We start from the raw sequence: 17,075 nt of genomic DNA, 5'->3' as shown, positions 1-17,075 counted from the left end.
TGCTGTCCTGACAGGTTTTGTGTGAGTTACCAGATAGTATCCTTAGGCAACAGCTCTATCTCGTTTTTCTGTTTACTGGGACAGTGATATCCCCTCCCCCACCTTTTTTTCCTCTATGAGCAGGGCTCCCAGTTTTTCAACCTTGAAGTCTTTTACAATCAAAGCAAAGTGAAGATTTGTGGATGTTGAATATGCAAGGAGCTGAAAAGAGAGAGATTGAAAGAGAGATTTGTCCAGGTGAGTAAGCAAGGGATCACCAGTGGAAGAAACAGGAGGGCTTTGGAATTTTTACAAGAAAAACTGAATGAAGCTCAGGAGAGCAAATTACCCTCTCTTTTAGGAATGCTGGGGTGAATGTGAGTGAGCATCTATTGAGTGAGCATCTCTTGAGGCCAGCTTTTCCCTGGTACTCATTTGATCTCATTTCCACTATTTTGCACTTTTACATTCTCCCATTCTCCACTCTTTGAATACAAACCATCCATGTTTCTTGTCTTGCCCGAATCTTAGTCTGTTATTGTTTGTTTTTTTCCCTTTATCTCCCTGGTCTCTGATTCTGTCACTTCGTTGGTGTCTGCAGCTACTCATTTCTCATTAATGGTGATCACCTTACCCTGATGCAGATCTCTTTCACCAGTTGTAACTCTGAATTACTTGCCCCACTTGCTCTTTTTTTTTTTTTTTTTTGGCTGCGTTGGGTCTTTGTTGCTGCATGCGGGCTTTCTCTAGTTGCAGTGAGCAGGGACTACTCTTCATTGCAGTGCATGGGCTCTAAGCATGCGGGCTTCAGTAGTTGTGGCTTTCAGGCTCAGTAATTGTGGCACACGGGCTTAGTTGCTGCACGGCATGTGGGATCTTCCCAGACCAGGGCTTGAACCCGTGTCCCCTGCATTGGCAGGCAGATTCTTAACCACTATGCCACAGGGGAAGTCCTACCCCCACTTGCTCTTATTGGCCATTACTAATAGACCATTACTGAGACCTGTCAAAGTTAGGTCCCTATAAGTTCAGGGGCTTGCACTCTGCCTTGCACAAGAGATACTCACTGTGGTGGTTTTTTTCAGGTTGGGTGAACAAGCCTGCTCCAGAGCAGGATGGCTCTGAAATTGATTTGCCAGGGATAGCATCAAAGAGATCCCAAGAGGATGAATACCAGGATTCTACATTTGAAGAAAAATATGTATGTGAGAGCATGAAGGAAAACCCTCCCAGAGAGGTTTCTGGACCATGCCTTTTCCAAGAAGGTTTTGGGGGAATAGCTTTCATCCACAAGGAAGCACCTCCAGAAATGATTAGACAAGAATATAATTTTGAGAGAAGCCTGCTTTTGACCTCAAGCCTTGTTACACATCTCAGGGTTTCTACAGAAGAGAGCCTACATCAGTGGGAGACAAGTAGCATATACACCAATGAGATTTCAGACCAAAGTAAATGTCCGATCTTCTCTACACAGAAAAAATCTTGGAAATGTAGTGAATGTGGAAAAACTTTTAATCAGAGCTCATCCTTTACCCAGCATCAGAGAACTCATACGAGACCCTACACATGTGAGGAATGTGGGAAAACTTTTAGTCGTAGCTCATTCCTTGTTCGACATCAAAGAATTCACACTGGAGTGAAACCATATGGATGTGAGCAGTGTGGGAAAACATTTCGATGTCGATCATTTCTTACTCAGCATCAGAGAATCCACACTGGAGAGAAACCGTATAAATGTAGTGACTGTGGGAATTCCTTCCGCAATCATTCACATCTCACTGAACACCAAAGAATTCACACTGGAGAGAAACCTTATAAATGTAATAGATGTGGGAAGGCATTCAGTCAGAACACACACCTCATTCATCATCAGAGAATTCACACTGGTGAGAAACCTTATTTATGCAATGAATGTGGCTCTTCGTTTCGCAAACACTCAAATCTTACACAACATCAGAGAATTCACACTGGGGAAAAGCCCTATAAATGTGATGAATGTGGGAAGACTTTCCATACAAAGGCAAACCTCTCTCAGCATCAGAGAATTCATACTGGAGAGAAACCCTATAAATGTAAGGAATGTGGCAAAGCGTTTTGTCAGAGCCCATCCCTTATTAAACACCAGCGAATTCATACTGGAGAAAAACCCTATAAGTGTAAGGAATGTGGCAAAGCTTTTGCTCAGAGCACCCCACTCACTAAACATCAGAGAATTCATACAGGGGAAAGACCATACAAATGCAGTGAGTGTGGTAAAGCTTTCATTCAGAGCATTTGCCTTATTCGGCATCAGAGAAGCCACACCGGAGAAAAACCCTATAAATGCAATGAATGTGGGAAGGGCTTTAACCAGAATACCTGCCTCACTCAGCATATGAGAATTCATACTGGAGAGAAGCCCTATAAATGTCAAGAATGTGGGAAAGCCTTTGCTCACAACACGTCTCTTACTGAACATCATAGAACTCACACTGGTGAGAAGCTCTATAAGTGTAGTGAGTGTGAGAAAACCTTCCGCAAGTATGCACACCTTAGTGAACATTACAGGATTCACACTGGTGAGAAGCCTTATGAATGCTTTGAATGTGGAAAATTCTTCAGACATAGTTCAGTTCTTTTCAGACATCAGAAACTTCACAGTGGTGAATAAACCTGGCATTCAGGTTATGACAGTTCTCTAGAGACAGTGACTAGGAATCTGGCTGGGGAAGAGGGACGGGAAGAGTTCCTAGAGGAAAGGATAAAGGAGCCTTGGATACTGCACTCAGGAAGGTATTTTGAGAAATGGAGGTGGGAGCTTGGAGAATGCAGAGCCTACTCCAGGTGGGCATCTGGGAATACAGGGTAGGAAAGAAGTTCCTACTTTTCACAGAAATCCTTGCTCTTTGCCATTCCTTTGTCTCCATGGCATTCTCATACCTGGAGATGCCATTTAAGTTAGCACTGTGTTTCCCTTATTACACCCCTGCTTCACCCTCCCAACTTGTCACCTGTGTTCACTGGTCATAGGCTGAGGTGCTTTTCCAAATTGATTGTCGGTGTGAAAGTGGCAGCAGCTCTGAGGTAGTGCTGAGTAGCCTGCAGGTGCCTGAGGCCGCTCTGACTATGCCACCGTGGGGAGGCTGCCCATCTGTGGAGGTGTTCCCGTGAAGGGGAGATAGAAACAAGTGAAAACAGAATCCTTAGTCATTCATCTATTCAGCAAATAAGGGGATATGTGGCAAGAGCTGGGTTGATGGCTACAGAAAAATTGGTGAAGAAGGCTTTTATCAGGGTGAGGGAGAGCTTCCTGATCCTTTCAAGCTGGAGGGTGACTTGGGGCTAAGAAGGAAATAAGAGATCAAGAGAGACTTCTCTTGAATTATGTCAGTTTGTGGGAAGGAAGTCAGATCTGCTCAGAGGAAGCAGAGAGGAAGACCTAACCTCTTTCCCAGAGGACTATTATCTTACCCAGAAAGAAAATAGTTTGTGCTAGACTGCTAGTGCTAAGAAACCTCAGAGCAGGAAGCCTGCCTGTGACTGAGCAAGCTACCCACATATCCCTGTCCTAGACTAGGGCATACACCTGTCTCTTGTAAGTTTGGCTGGGACACTAGTGCACAGGGACCAGGGGAGAGGGGCCCACTAGGATTAACAAAGTGGGACTTGGTTTGTTAGCCTTTAGAGAGGAGAAAGCATTAGTGATGAAGTGGTCACCGTAATGGGGATGGCTAGGTTTTGTGTAATCATGGCATTGGTGGCTCTAACCATGGATTCATTAGATCTCAGATATTTCTGTTTTTATTGGGCCTCTTTCCAGGATATTTATCATTCCCTGCGGATTAGGAGTATCTAGGGAAACACTTCTCGTGGGATGAATTTGGAAAGAATTCTAGAGAGAATTACCTCTTTCAAATCCCTGAAAACTGAGATAACATGGTTTGCCATGACTGTGATGGTATTTTATTCTTTTGAGAGAAAGGAAGGGCATGTTTCCCCATTCTCTTTCATGTTTTTAACTGCTACCCAGAGATTCAGCTCTGGAAGATTAAGTGATCTTAAATTAGCCTTTGACTAGTATTTGAAATAGTTTCTATGCTCTGAAGCTTATATAGTTTTTAAAATATGACTGTTTAAAAACTAAAGTAAGTTAATTCTGGAATGGTTATTTGGAACTCAGCATCGATTTTTTTTTTTTTTCCAGAGCAAGTATCTTACAAGCATTGGTTTGAGCAATTAATTACCAATAATGGGAATGTGGCAGAAATAACATATTTTCCCTCTCCAGCTGTAAAGATTATGTTCTCAAATCTGCCATAGGACAGTTCATAATTGAGTAAATTAATATCTTATGGGCAAAAATAACCCTATGAAAACTTTACATTTTATGCTCATGGAAAAAAAATATAGTCTACTGAAAGCAAATGTCAATGTATTTTTTTTCTAAATGAAAAAAAACACTAAACTCATTGCTAGCATGTAGTAAATGTTCAATAAATTTTTATTTGTTGAATTAATATATTTTAGTCAAACTTTGCCCACCAAAAACTTTAGGAACTTTCTGATATTTAGAGTAATATTTATATGCTACCATCTTTGGAGTCTTGAGTGGTGATTAGAGAGGAAAGGGAGAATTTTCTTGAGGAAGAAATGTGTTGTAGTTTATCTTATGACAGGGCCGAAAGTAAGCTCATCACACGAGATGAATTGTACCGAAGCACAGCAGTAGAGGGCTGCCGCTCGCCCAGGCAAAACAGCGCCGTCTGTCCTGCTGTGGTAGCTTTTATTAAAGCATTATCTAGGTTTACACTTTAAGACTTGTTTTCTTAACATTTCAGAAATGCCAAAGCAGCAACCTATGTTTTTATTAATTATACAAGGAATAATAGGCTTTCTTGAAAACATGCCGTGCTTCGTCCTTGAGCGCAAAAGCAGCACGAAGTTCCCACCACTCTGATTATACTGAGGACATCTCATGGATCAGTGCCCAAAGCACTCAATGCTTCTTCGCAGGTCCCCGGTTTGCCGGCGGCGGGAGGGGGGAGGCTCAAAGCATTCAGGACTGTTCACAGCTCTGGCTTATTCGCATGCCCCCGGTTTGCCGGGGGGGCTCAAAGCAATCAGGACTGTTTGCAGTTCTGGCTTATTTGCCAGCCCCCAGTTTGCTGGGGGGGGGGGCCTCATGGGTCACGTCTCCTTTCCATGTCCTCAGTTATTCCACTACAGAAATGGGAAAACCTTAGGGTGAAAGATGCCTAAGTTGATGTTAGAAAGATTTTCTAAAATGGAGTGGAGAACATGGATTAAGTGGAGTTTTTAATCCTCAGGTTAAGAGTGTCCAGTACCATTTTTACTTCCTGGAGAAGCAGGAAGGAAAGGAACGTATCCTCTTTACTGTTCATCCTATATTCTCACCCTTGCAATATTTGCTCCTGATTTTCTCTCAGTTGCTGGCCCACCATATACCTAGCCACTCCAGCTTGGCCCCAAGTCTAGGAATTGTCTTCTTCCTCAGCCTTCCCTCGTCATATCCAATCAACAACTATATCCTGTTGACATTACGTAACTCCTAAGTCTGGAAGCCATCTCTACTGCTGCTGCTTTATTCCAGCTCCCTGGTTTATTTCCTAGGCGATTTTTATGTTTTCCCAAACAGTCTTGCAGTTTCTTGCCCCACTAGGCCATCTTTCACATTTCTTCTGGGTGGTCTTTGCAAGACACAACTGTGGCAGCTCTGTTGTTCTCTCTCTGAATAAAGTGCTAGCCTCAACGGGCATCTGAGGCTCCTCATCTGGCCCAGGCCCCCTTTGCCATTCTCAGAGGACATTCCTTGCATGTTCTGTTCCATAGTGCAAGTTCCTGTGACTCATCATCTCTGGACTCTACTTTGGCACCTTTGCACATACTGTTTTCTATGGCCTATTTGCCCTCCTTGCTTCTGCTTGCCTGGGAGGCTCCCATTTGTCACTTATGAATGTGCTCAGGCAACATCTCTTCAAAGCTGTTTCTGACCTCACATATTTTTGTATTATTTCTGTGTTTTGTAACTTCATCATTTCATGTATCATGTTAGGTTGTAATGGCTAGTTTACAGATCTTTCTCTTTCCACTGAACTGTCAGCTCCATCAGGGCAGGAGCCATGTGAAATTTATTCATCTTTGTATCCTCAGTCTCTGGCATTTCGTAGGTACTCAATAAATATTTGTTGAGCTCAACTAAAATCAAGTCAGACATTTCTCCATGCCCACCTACAGGTCGTGACTTAGGTCCACAGTTATCAGCAGAAAGGAGGTATACATGAGTATGCCTGAGCAGAAAGGTGAATACATGAATGTGTCATGAAGCGTTTGCCAGAAGCAAGAATTCTGCACCTTCCTCCAAGGTACAGAGTGTGTGGTCCACTCTGATACTTTTTCTTATGAGATCCTACAGAGAGGATCTCATAAGAAAAAGTAATATGTAGCAAAGAATTTTTTTGGTTTTGTTACAAATTAGGCATTTAAATGTCCCATCATAGTTTAACAAAGTGCTTTCAGATATACTGATGTCAGGGTCAATAGGAAGAGGAAAATCCATGCAGGTGTAGAAGCACAGCTATGTCAACTGGAATATCCATGAAATAAGAGAGACAGGAGCTGAGCTGTGATGCTGGCCTGGCAGGAGAGCAGTTGAGCTGGAAACGCCAACATGGAAGCTTATGTCTTTCCTTGGGCTCTGGAATGATAAAGAATTAGAATGTGTTGCTTATGTTCAGTGTGCCGAAATGTAATTTGTGACTTCAGAAGGACACGGGATGAGGCCACATGAGATCCTCAAAACGACAGAAGGGAAAACAGAAAGATGGTTGGACTTGCCCAAGGTCACACACCTAGTCTCAGGTAAAACTGAAACTCCAGTGTCCTTTCTTTCCCCTCAGATTTCTCTTTACTGGTTGTAATTCTGCTCCATGACGCCTCTTTACTTGTGTCTGTTAGGCCCTACTCCTGAGAATGGGAGAAGCTCACTTTAGATCAAGAAGCTTTTTGGCCCACAGAATAAGACCTTACTGCATGTAAGTGAGGGTGAGAAATAAGTTGATTTTACATTTTGACCCCGTCTTTCTTTCCACATAATGCAGAAGTCTAGTCTTGACCCGGGGTAGCTCTAGTTTCACTCTCTTGCAGCTGCTATCTAGAGCAGGGCTAGGATCATTTTAGTTTTGTGGAATATTTTTGGTGTCCATTCCTCCAATCCATTTTCCACCTCTCATTGAAAAATCTCAACCCAAATTGCAGTTAAGCCCCAGATTCCTGTTTCTAACCTGCTCTGCCTAGGGTACCCCACTCCAGGGTTAGTTTCCACCCAGCGGAGCCTGCTGATTTAGAGATTCTTTGAAGCCTAAAAGTTAGGGGGGAAATGAGTAGGCCTAGGCTCTGTGGTATGTGGGATGTTAGGGCTATGGAGGAAGAACCTGCTATCTTGCTGAGACTGTGACATTGGGTAAAAAGAAAGGCAAGCCCAACATTGTTCCCTGGCATGTCAGCTAACAGTTCTACAAAGGGTCCCCTTTTAGCTGAAGATGGTTAGTGATGGTTTCAGTCTGGCATCTCCACTCCTGTTTTCAGCATCCTAAATGGATTCCATTTTGGGAAAACAGTCCATCTGGAAATTCGAGCAGGTAACTGCTGCATCTCATTCATTTATTAATTGTTTACTGAGCGCCTACTCACACTAGGGATATGATGGTAAGCAGACAGCCCTATTTTCCTGAGCTTGCAGATCAGTGGGAATGCCTGGAAGTAGGTCAGGTGCCGCATTGCCCATGCCTTCATCCCTGGGATGCATTTGTCAGGATGAGCCCTTATGCGCAAATATTCCTTAATGAGGATCAGCAGGATCTAAAGTTTCCCAAAAAGGGGGAAGGGGTGCTACCTGGAAGGCTTGAAACGTCCTGGAAGCCAATTCAGTCAATGGGGGACTGGAGCTGGGATTTGGGGAACATGATAGGACGAACATTTATTGAGCATTTTTCAAGTACCAGAAATTCTTGGTAATCTACACGAGTTAGCCTCATTTAATCCTCACAACCCTGTGAAACTTGGTATCATTAAGGAGTGCGCACAGAGGGGTAAAGTAACGCCCAAGTTCACACACTGAGAATCTGAGCTCTTGTCTTTTGGCTGATTGTTAAACAAAGATCCGGAAGGGTGTTTGCGGTTCCTCTGAGGAAGCCAATTATCCAGCAGGTGAGAATGTGTATAAGAGTGTTCTATAAGCTTTGGGAAAACCTTTAGAAGACCTCCAAAGGACCGTGACCTGGAAAAGAGTTTTTAGGAAGATCAGTGTGGTCGAATTGCTGGGTGATTTAACCTGGAGTAAGAGCTCCCTGTGGCGTCCCCCAGTCTCACTTGCGGTCAGCCTCCTTATTCTGGGAGGAAGTATACTGATGGATTTGCCACTGTTTCTGAGCCAGGGAGGAAGCCCCCTGCCCTCCTAGGGAGACAGCTGCGGTTGCTGGCGCGGCGCGGACTGGTGACGTCATGGCGGCCCAGAGTGGCCAGGAAGAGCTGCGCGGGCGGCCCAGGAGCGCGCAGATGACAGAGGGTGGAGAGGTGTGGCCGGCGGCGCCGCGGGGAGCGCGTGGTGAGCGGAGTAGGCCGTACCCGGCTGCGGCTGGTTCCAGGAGGAACCCAGTCGGCCGCAGCACCTCTTCATTCCGGCCGAGCAGGGCCCTTTGGAGCGGAGGCCCGGGGACCGGGACCGGCTCCCCTGCAGAGGGAGGGTCGAAGGCTGTCCCAGAGCCCTGGTCTGGGAGTTGGGAGGCCGGGGTTGCATTTGCATGTACTTGAGCCAGCGAACCCCTAAGTTCCGTTTTCTCTGTTCCAAAAGCGAATACTATTCCTCGCTTTGCCACTTCACAGAGTTGTACGGGTTGATTAAGTATATGTGCAAGTTATCTCTTTCCTTTCATTAAGTTTATATCCTCTCTAATAGCAACAGGATAGGTGCTGTACAAAGACATCAATAATAATTTAACAGCAGGTACTATTTATTGAATGCTTATCAGTCAGTATTCTTCTAAATACGTTCCATGTGTTAACTCATTTATGCATCATCACCCTATGAAGTAGTTATTATCAGCTCCATTTAACATTTGTTAAAAATGGAGTACAGAAAGAGTAACTTACCCAATATCACTTAGTTAATAAATGGTGGAACAGGGATTCAAACCCAGAGACCACTAGCCCCGAGCCCATGCTATATTTGTTTTCAAGTTTGGTAGAGGAAAACGGGATGTAATCAGAGTATTAAACACAGAGTGGAAGGAGCTATAGTAGAGACGTGTGAAATTTTTCCAGAATGTTGAGGAAGTGCCTTGGAAGCGTGAATAAAACTTTTCCTCAAGGAAGAAATGTGGTGGTTCATACTTGACCTGAATATTAAAATTGTTTAGAAGAGTAACTTAATCTAATTAGAAGTTTGAAGATAATTAGTTGTTCAGTGTCAAGAGGTGCTAGTGGATTGGGATGGATTAGACTGGAAACCGGGTCACTGCCTTTTGATATGGTGGTCTTTCCTTTCTATTCAGAGGGGTTCTTAAAACCTTTCCTTTTAGGAGGGGTTCTTAACATCTTCCAACAGACACCCCCTGTCTTTTGTTGGAGATTTTGCTTCACACCGAGGCAGTCTTATTTGCCTGAAATTAATAGGCCTCTGACTGTGGGAGACTAAGTGCTGGGGTGTTGCCCTGCTATTGACTCAGCCTATTCTTAACAAGAGGGCATCTCACTGCTGGACACATAGTAGCTGCTCAGTTAGTACTTTTCACAGAAATGAATAACCAGCTTCAATCAAAGAGGGACTGGAAGGGCTTGATTTGATGTTCTTGCTCTTTTCCATCTGTTTTTAGAGTCAAAGAATCACAAAGTGTTGGTACTAGAGGAAGCTTTAGATATCATCTAGTTTTTCATTTCACAGATTTAAAAAGTCACAGTTGAAATTGAGTGACTTGCTTCAGGTCATTAAGCAAGTTAGGGGCAGAGCAGAGACTAGAACCCAGACCTCTTGACTGAGTCCACTGCTTATCTCACTGCCTTTTACTGTAGCCCCATAGTCTTTGATTTCTGAAGTCAGTGACTTCTCCATTAGGTTTGGGGGTGGGGAGGTGCCTTTGGGCTCCAATCTTATCTCTGGTGGAGGAATTTTTACCCCAGGATGCTTGGTCCTCAAGAGCACCTGCCCTCTTTCTTTGTTCATTGTCACATCTCACTGACTTTTTGTCATTGGTGATACATGCCTACGAGAACAAGGACATTCATTCAGATTTAAAATAGTCACTTGGTTAGGGATGGGCTATTCCTGGATTCCCTTGAATCCAGAGTATGAAGGAAGTAGGCTGACAATTTATGGGTGCTCTTTCTCCTCCCTCTGTGCCTCAAATTCCTGCTCTTCCTCATGAGAAGAGTCCCCAGGAGACAAACTGTAGTCACTTGTATTCCTAACAGCTTGTCTCTGGGTAAGTGAAATCTAACTAGAGAGCCCAAGATGGGGCTGCTCAGTAGGCAGACCTAAGGTGGGACCCAGCAGTGACCACTATACCTAAACCCTGCGGACTGAAAACACAGAACCACCCAGAAATGGGACCATCTTACTTAAATCAGATTTAGAGTGGCTTATTGTGAAAGAAGGCTATGGAGTAATTGGTAATAGGATAGATCAGAGTGTGAAGTAATTTTTTAAATATTTATTTATTTATGGCTGCGTTGGGTCTTTGTTGCTGCGCGCGGGCTTCTAGTTGCAGTGACTTCTCGTTGCAGAGCACCGGCTCTAGGCATGTAGGCTTCAGTAGTTGTGGCATGCGGGCTCAGTACTTGTGGCTCGTGGGCTCTAGAGCACAGGCTCAGTAGTTGTGGCGCACGGGCTTAGCTGCGGCATGTGAGATCTTCCTGGACCAGGGCTTGACTCCGTGTCCCCTGCATTGGCAGGCGGGTTTGTAACCACTGTGCACCAGGGAAGTCTCAGTAATTTCTTATCACATGAACTTAAACTGCAGTCATCTGGTGGAACACACTGAAACCACTTGCTGAACTGCTAAGTATGATGCTCTAATGGTGTAGTGGTCAGAAACTGATAGTAAATTATTGGAAGACCCATTGCAAAGGTGATTAAGTGTTTCCTCAGAGGGTATGCAATGGGCTTCTGGCCTCGTTTGGAACAAGAGCTTAAGTAATCACAACTGCCATTGTTATTGGCCATCAGAAGGCAGTGTGGAGCCTGGGTATCTGTTAAAGTAAGTAAGAATAGTACTGGGTGAACTGGATTTTTAGGTAACTTTTTGAATAGATATAATAGACTATTTATATCCTGCAGAATTCAGTCTAGTCTAATATGTACACATAATACATGTACACATATGTGCCCATATGTGCATTGAGAGATCCTAGAAGAAAATTCATCAAAATACCAACTGTTTCTTTTGGGTGGTAGGATTTCAAGTAATTTCATTTTTGGACTAACTGACTGTTTTACAGAATGAGCTTTTTTTTTCCCCCCCCCTGTATGATTAAGAAAAGAAAACCTTTTTATTTTGGACAATAAAAATAAAGGAAATAAAGGTGTGGTTAGAGTTTTGGTTTTATGTTTAGCTATTTAAACCACTTAGAGTTTATTTTTGTATATATATGTCCATACTGGAAGTTTATACAGCAGATAAAGATAGATTTACACAAAATAGTCAATATATTAACAACCAGTGTGGTACAAGACTGCCCAATCAAATCAGTCTCTTGACTGTAAACCATTAAAAAATTTTTTATTGGATTATAGTTGATTTACAATGTTGTGTTAGTTTCAGGTGTACAGCAAAGTGATTCAATTATACATATACATATATTCATTCTTTTTCAGATTCTTTTCTCATACAGGTTATCACAGAATATTGAGTAGAGTTCCATGTGCTATACAGTTGGTCCTTGTTGGTTATCTATCTTATATATATATATAGTAGTGTGTGTATGTAAATCCCAACACCCTGATTTATCCCTCCTCGCCATGTTACCCCTTCAGTAACCATAAGTTTGTTTTCGATATCTGTAAGTCTGTTTCTGTTTTTTAAATAAGTTCATTTGTACCATTTTTAAAAATTATATCCACATATGAGTGGAATTATAAGATATTTGTCTTTCTCTGTCTGACTTCACTTAGTATGATCATCTCTAGGTCCATTCATGTTGCTGCAAATGACATTATTTTGTCCTCTTTTATGGCTGAGTAATATTCCATTGTATATATGTACCATATCTTCTTTACCCATTCCTCTGTTGATGGACACTTAGGTTGCTTCCTGGCTATTGTAAATAGTGCTACAATGAACACTGGGGTGCATGTATCTTTTCAAATTATGGTTTTCTCCGGATATATGCTCAGGAGTGGGATTGCTGGATCATATAGTAGTTCTATTTTTAGTTTTTTAAGGAACCTCCATACTGTTCTCCATAGTGGTTTTACCAATTTACATTCCCACCAACAGTGTAGATGGTTCCCTTTTCTCCACACCCTCTCCAGCATTTATTGTTTGCAGACTTTTTGATGATGACCATTCTGACCTGTGTGACGTTATATCTCATTGTAGTTTTTTTTTAATTTTTATTTATTTATTTATTTTTGGCTGTGTTGGGTCTTCATTTCTGTTCGAGGGCTTTCTCTAGTAGCGGCAAGCGGGGGCCACTCCTCATCACGGTGCGCGGGCCTCTCACTGTCGTGGCCTCTCTTGTTGCGGAGCACAAGCTCCAGACGCGCAGGCTCAGTAGTTGTGGCTCACGGGCCCAGTTGCTCCGCGGCATGTGGGACCTTCCCAGACCAAGGCTCGAACCCGTGTCCCCTGTATTGTCAGGCAGATTATCAACCACTGCGCCACCAGGAAAGCCCCTCATTGTAGTTTTGATTTGCATTTCTCTGATAACTAGTGATTTGAGCATCTTTTCATGTTCTTTTTGGCCATCTGTATTCCTTCCTTGAAGAAATGTCTGCCCATTTTTTGATTGGGTTGTTTGTTTCTTTTGACATAGAACTGCATGAGCTGTTTGTATATTTTGGAGATTCCAACTGTAAACCATTTGTGCAGATACTCCAGTGTGTACCAGTTGACTCTCAGCCCCAGTAGATCTGTATGTACCAACATGAAATGATCTCAAAGACACGTTCCTTGGTGAAAAAAAATCAAATTGCATAGCAGCATCTATACAACGATTTTATTTATGTAAAAAGAATCAAATGCTATATGTGTGTTAAAAATATGGAGAAAAAAGACTGAAAGAATATACTCCAAGTTATCTCTGGGAAGGGGGTGGTTTCATTTGGGTAGAGTGGGGTGGTGATGGTTATAAAAATTACTGTCTTATCCTGTATACTTCCATATTATCTAAATATTTTAAGGTGAGGATACATCCATGTGTAACTTGTATAATTAGAAAACTAAAATAGAAGGAGGCCTCAGGGAATAAGAATGTGTTTGTTTCTCCAGACCATCCAGAGAAGAGGTTGCTCTGATGTGTGGTTCCTGAATATCCATTCTCTGATTCTGTGCACCTTTATTGAGAGCATCAGGTTCAAAGTTTGATGCCGTTAAGATTGTCTAAGTAGTCCACTCTTTCTCCAGTTCTGTGCTTCCTAAGGAGTGTCCTGATGACAACAGTTTGGTTCCCATACAGTTTTTCTATACTGGAGAGAATATATTAACCAGCTGGACATTAAGCATATAAAATTTTCACTGTAAACTGGTGAAGTGACTTTATGTTTTCTACATCACTCTCCTTGTGAATTTGATTAGTACACGTCAGATTTTGAAGCATTTTTTGGCTTCAAGGGTGAGGGCCAGATCCTGGATCATGATGCTATAGTGAAATTACTGTCCAATGGGGGCTTCTTCCTTAAGGACCACCTCTGTCTTATTTTTATGTAAACAAAACAGTGATATCTTATTTTCTTTCATTAAGCGGAACTCTAGTTTTCAAACCTAGATCCTTCCCAGTTGTACCTAGGGGCTGAATGTTTTGGAGAGAAAGAGAGGTCCAAAGAGACACCTATCAAGGTGAGTGAATAGGGAAGGATAGGTGAGATGGACCTAGCAAAAGTTACAGCCTGAATCACCTTTGAAATCTTGAAAGAGGAACTCTTCAATTATCACTGGTCTGCCAAGGTACTGATTATAGGCAACCTAAGGAAATATAATTACTTTTCACCCATTTTTGAGGACTAGAAACGGTAGGTGAGTGGTAATTTTCCCCAACACTTAACTTACCCAAGATTAATATACTTATTCCTTTCACATTCTCCTGATATTTATCACTCTGGATGATCCTAAATTACCTGGGTCAGTTTTTAGTATTTGAGTGTTTCAGAATCAATCACAATAGGGAAGTTTATAGATTTACCAAAACCTGTCACTACTTAATCTCTTTCTCCCAATCACCTATTCTAATCTTTTCCCCAGGTCATTGTGATCTTCTTTCTCTATTATTGAGAAGAGAATAAAAATCAAGACTTCACAATGCAGGTCCTCTCTTCTGCACAGAGGACATTTTCCTTTGTGAATGTTTTTTTCAGGCAAGAAAATCAAGCCTGATGGCACAGTGTTAAATGACTTGAAAAGACATGGAGGGTCAGAGAGCCTGGTCATCAGGGGTTCACATTAGGAGAAGTTGAAGATGCATGCTGAATAAGGACTAGAAGGGGAAATCCTGCAGGAATGACTGGGAGGACACCATATGCACACAGACCTTTCACAGGAGAACAGTGTTACTCTAAGGATAATCATCTTTGAGAAAGTACCTTGTAAGTATTCTGAATCTGAGAGACAGTTTCTTTTAAACTGCAACCTATTAGACACCCCCTTCATCGTGTTACAAAAAGCATGAGTTCCAGCCAGATTTCACTGCAAGTGAAACATCAGAGACTTAAAAGACAGAAGAAACCTTCCAAGTGTAGTGAATGTGGAAAGTTTTTTACTCAGAGATCATCTCTTACCCAGCATCAGAAGATTCACACGGGAGAGAAACCCTATGTTTGTACTGAATGTGGAACTTGTTTCCGGAAACAGTCAAATCTTACTCAACATCTGAGGATTCATACGGGAGAGAAACCTTATAAATGTAATGAATGTGAGAAAGCCTTTCAAACAAAAGCAGTCCTTGTCCAGCATCTGAGAATTCATACTGGGGAGAAACCCTATAAATGCAATGAATGTGGCAAAGCCTTTTGTCAGAGTCCATCCCTTGTTAAACACCTGAGAATTCATACTGGAGAGAAGCCCTATAAATGCAGCGAGTGTGGCAAAGCCTTCAGTCAGAGCATATGCCTAACTCGTCATCAGAGAAGTCATTCTGGAGATAGACCTTATAAGTGTAATGACTGTGGGAAAGCCTTTAATCAGAGTGCGTGCCTCAGGCAGCATCAGAGAATCCACTCAGGAGAGAAGCCCTACATATGTACCAAATGTGGTAAAGCCTTCATTCAGAACTCTTCCCTTGTTGAACATGAGAGAACTCACACTGGAGAGAAACTTTTTAAGTGTAGTGAGTGTGAAAAAACCTTCCGCAAGCAAGCACACCTTAGTGAACATTACAGAATTCACACTGGAGAGAAAGCTTATGAATGTGCTAACTGTGGGAAATCCTTCAGGCACAGCTCAGCGCTTGCTCGACATCAGAGGCTTCATGCTGGGGAATAAAACTCGGGATATAACTAGGGTGGAAAGACTTGTATCAATATGAAAACACTTCTTTTTTTTTCTAAATTCTTAGGAGATTAGGACTCAAATCTTCGCCTGGGATGAATGTTTTGTATGTTGAGCACAAGGCAATGTGTCCTAAAAATTAAGAAAATAGACTCAGAACTAGATAGTCTTAAGTTTGATGGCTTCTCTGCCACTTAATGGGTGTCTGACCTTACCGCTCTGAGCCTCAGTTTTTCCCATCCTCCCCAAAGAATAATGAGGTTACTTACTAGGGTTGTCTTGAGAATAAAATGAGTGGTATATAATAACTAACTGCCAGTAATTGGTTTTGAGTGATAGATGTTGCAAAAGTTTATAAATCTGGTTATTGAAAACAAAGGTCAATTTTTTTTATCATAATGTATTTTTTCTTAAGAATATCCTTGTAATTGGGCTGTGATTTCATGCTTAATCTACAGGCTATTTAAAATATAACATATAGATTTAAATAGGAGAACACATTTAAGACCAGTTTCTCCTTGAAAAAATTCATGTTTAATCAGAGAAAAAAGAAATGATTGGGATTTGAGTGGACATTTTGGGTACTCTGAATAGTTTTATGTAGATTTTGATACCTTCCATTGTTGGATCTAATTTCACTTCAAGCTCTGGACTTCTCGTTTCCATGAAAAGGGAAGCCTCACTAACACTAACTGAGTAAAATCTCGTGTTCAGGACTTTTGTGTGGGTTTTGAGGTGGAGTGGGATGAGGAGAAGACACAGGAGAATAGAGAGGGGGCATAAGACAGAGAATATAAGCCTGTTGATGAGGACGTGGCTTTATTTGCTTTGAAATCTAGGAGCACAACACTAAAGGGGAGCCTCTTAAGGGAAGAGGAGGGTAGGAGACGTTGGGTTCTTAGGCGCCAGCAGGTGGGGCCTACATGAGAATAGCGTCTTGGGGATAAGTGGGTGGGGATGCCTCACAACAAAGAATGGCTTCTTAGAGCTCAAAAGAAGCAAACAAATCAAAGGATACTTAAAAAAAAAAATTTATTTTTGGCTGTGTTGGCTCTTTGTGACAGTGTGTGGGCTTCTCGGCTTCTTTTGTTACTGAGCACGGGCTCTAGGCTCGTGGGCTTCAGTAGTTGTAGCACATGGGCTCAGTAGTTGTGGCTCACAGGCTCTAGAGCACAGGCTCAGTAGTTGTGGCACACAGGCTTAGTTGCTCCACAGCATGTGGGATCTTCCCAGACCAGGGCTCGAACCCGTGTCCTCTGCATTGGCAGGTGGATTCTTTTCTTTCTTTCTTTTTTTTTTTTTTTGGCTGCATTGGGTCTTTGTTGCTGCACGCGAGCTTCCTCTAGTTGCGGAGAGCGGGGGCTGCTCTTCATTGCAGTGTGCGGACTTCTCATTGCGGTGGCT

The 17,075-nt window shown here is 42.5% G+C and overlaps 1 protein-coding gene across 3 annotated transcripts in view; it reads left to right on the top strand.

Moving 5' to 3' along the window:
* Positions 1–15,910, top strand: part of ZNF35 (zinc finger protein 35) — a 44,899-nt gene extending 28,989 nt beyond the window's left edge. The window contains exons 7-9 of one of the 3 annotated variants that reach the window (XM_060022205.2): positions 1,454–2,618; positions 13,998–14,005; positions 14,907–15,910. In XM_060022205.2, coding sequence (XP_059878188.2) covers positions 1,454–2,618; positions 13,998–14,005; positions 14,907–15,665 — 1,932 coding nt within the window. In that variant the 3' untranslated portion in view covers positions 15,666–15,910. Of the gene's footprint in view, positions 1–208; positions 238–340; positions 407–1,064; positions 4,699–13,997; positions 14,006–14,906 lie in introns of those variants that run through there. The other 2 variants (XM_060022204.1, XM_060022203.1) reach the window with 2 other exon arrangements.
* The last annotated feature ends 1,165 nt before the right edge of the window (positions 15,911–17,075 follow it).

Source organism: Delphinus delphis, chromosome 10 (assembly GCF_949987515.2).
Source record: "Delphinus delphis chromosome 10, mDelDel1.2, whole genome shotgun sequence".
Taxonomy (NCBI): domain Eukaryota; kingdom Metazoa; phylum Chordata; class Mammalia; order Artiodactyla; family Delphinidae; genus Delphinus; species Delphinus delphis.
This window is presented reverse-complemented; position numbering and strand designations above follow the sequence as displayed.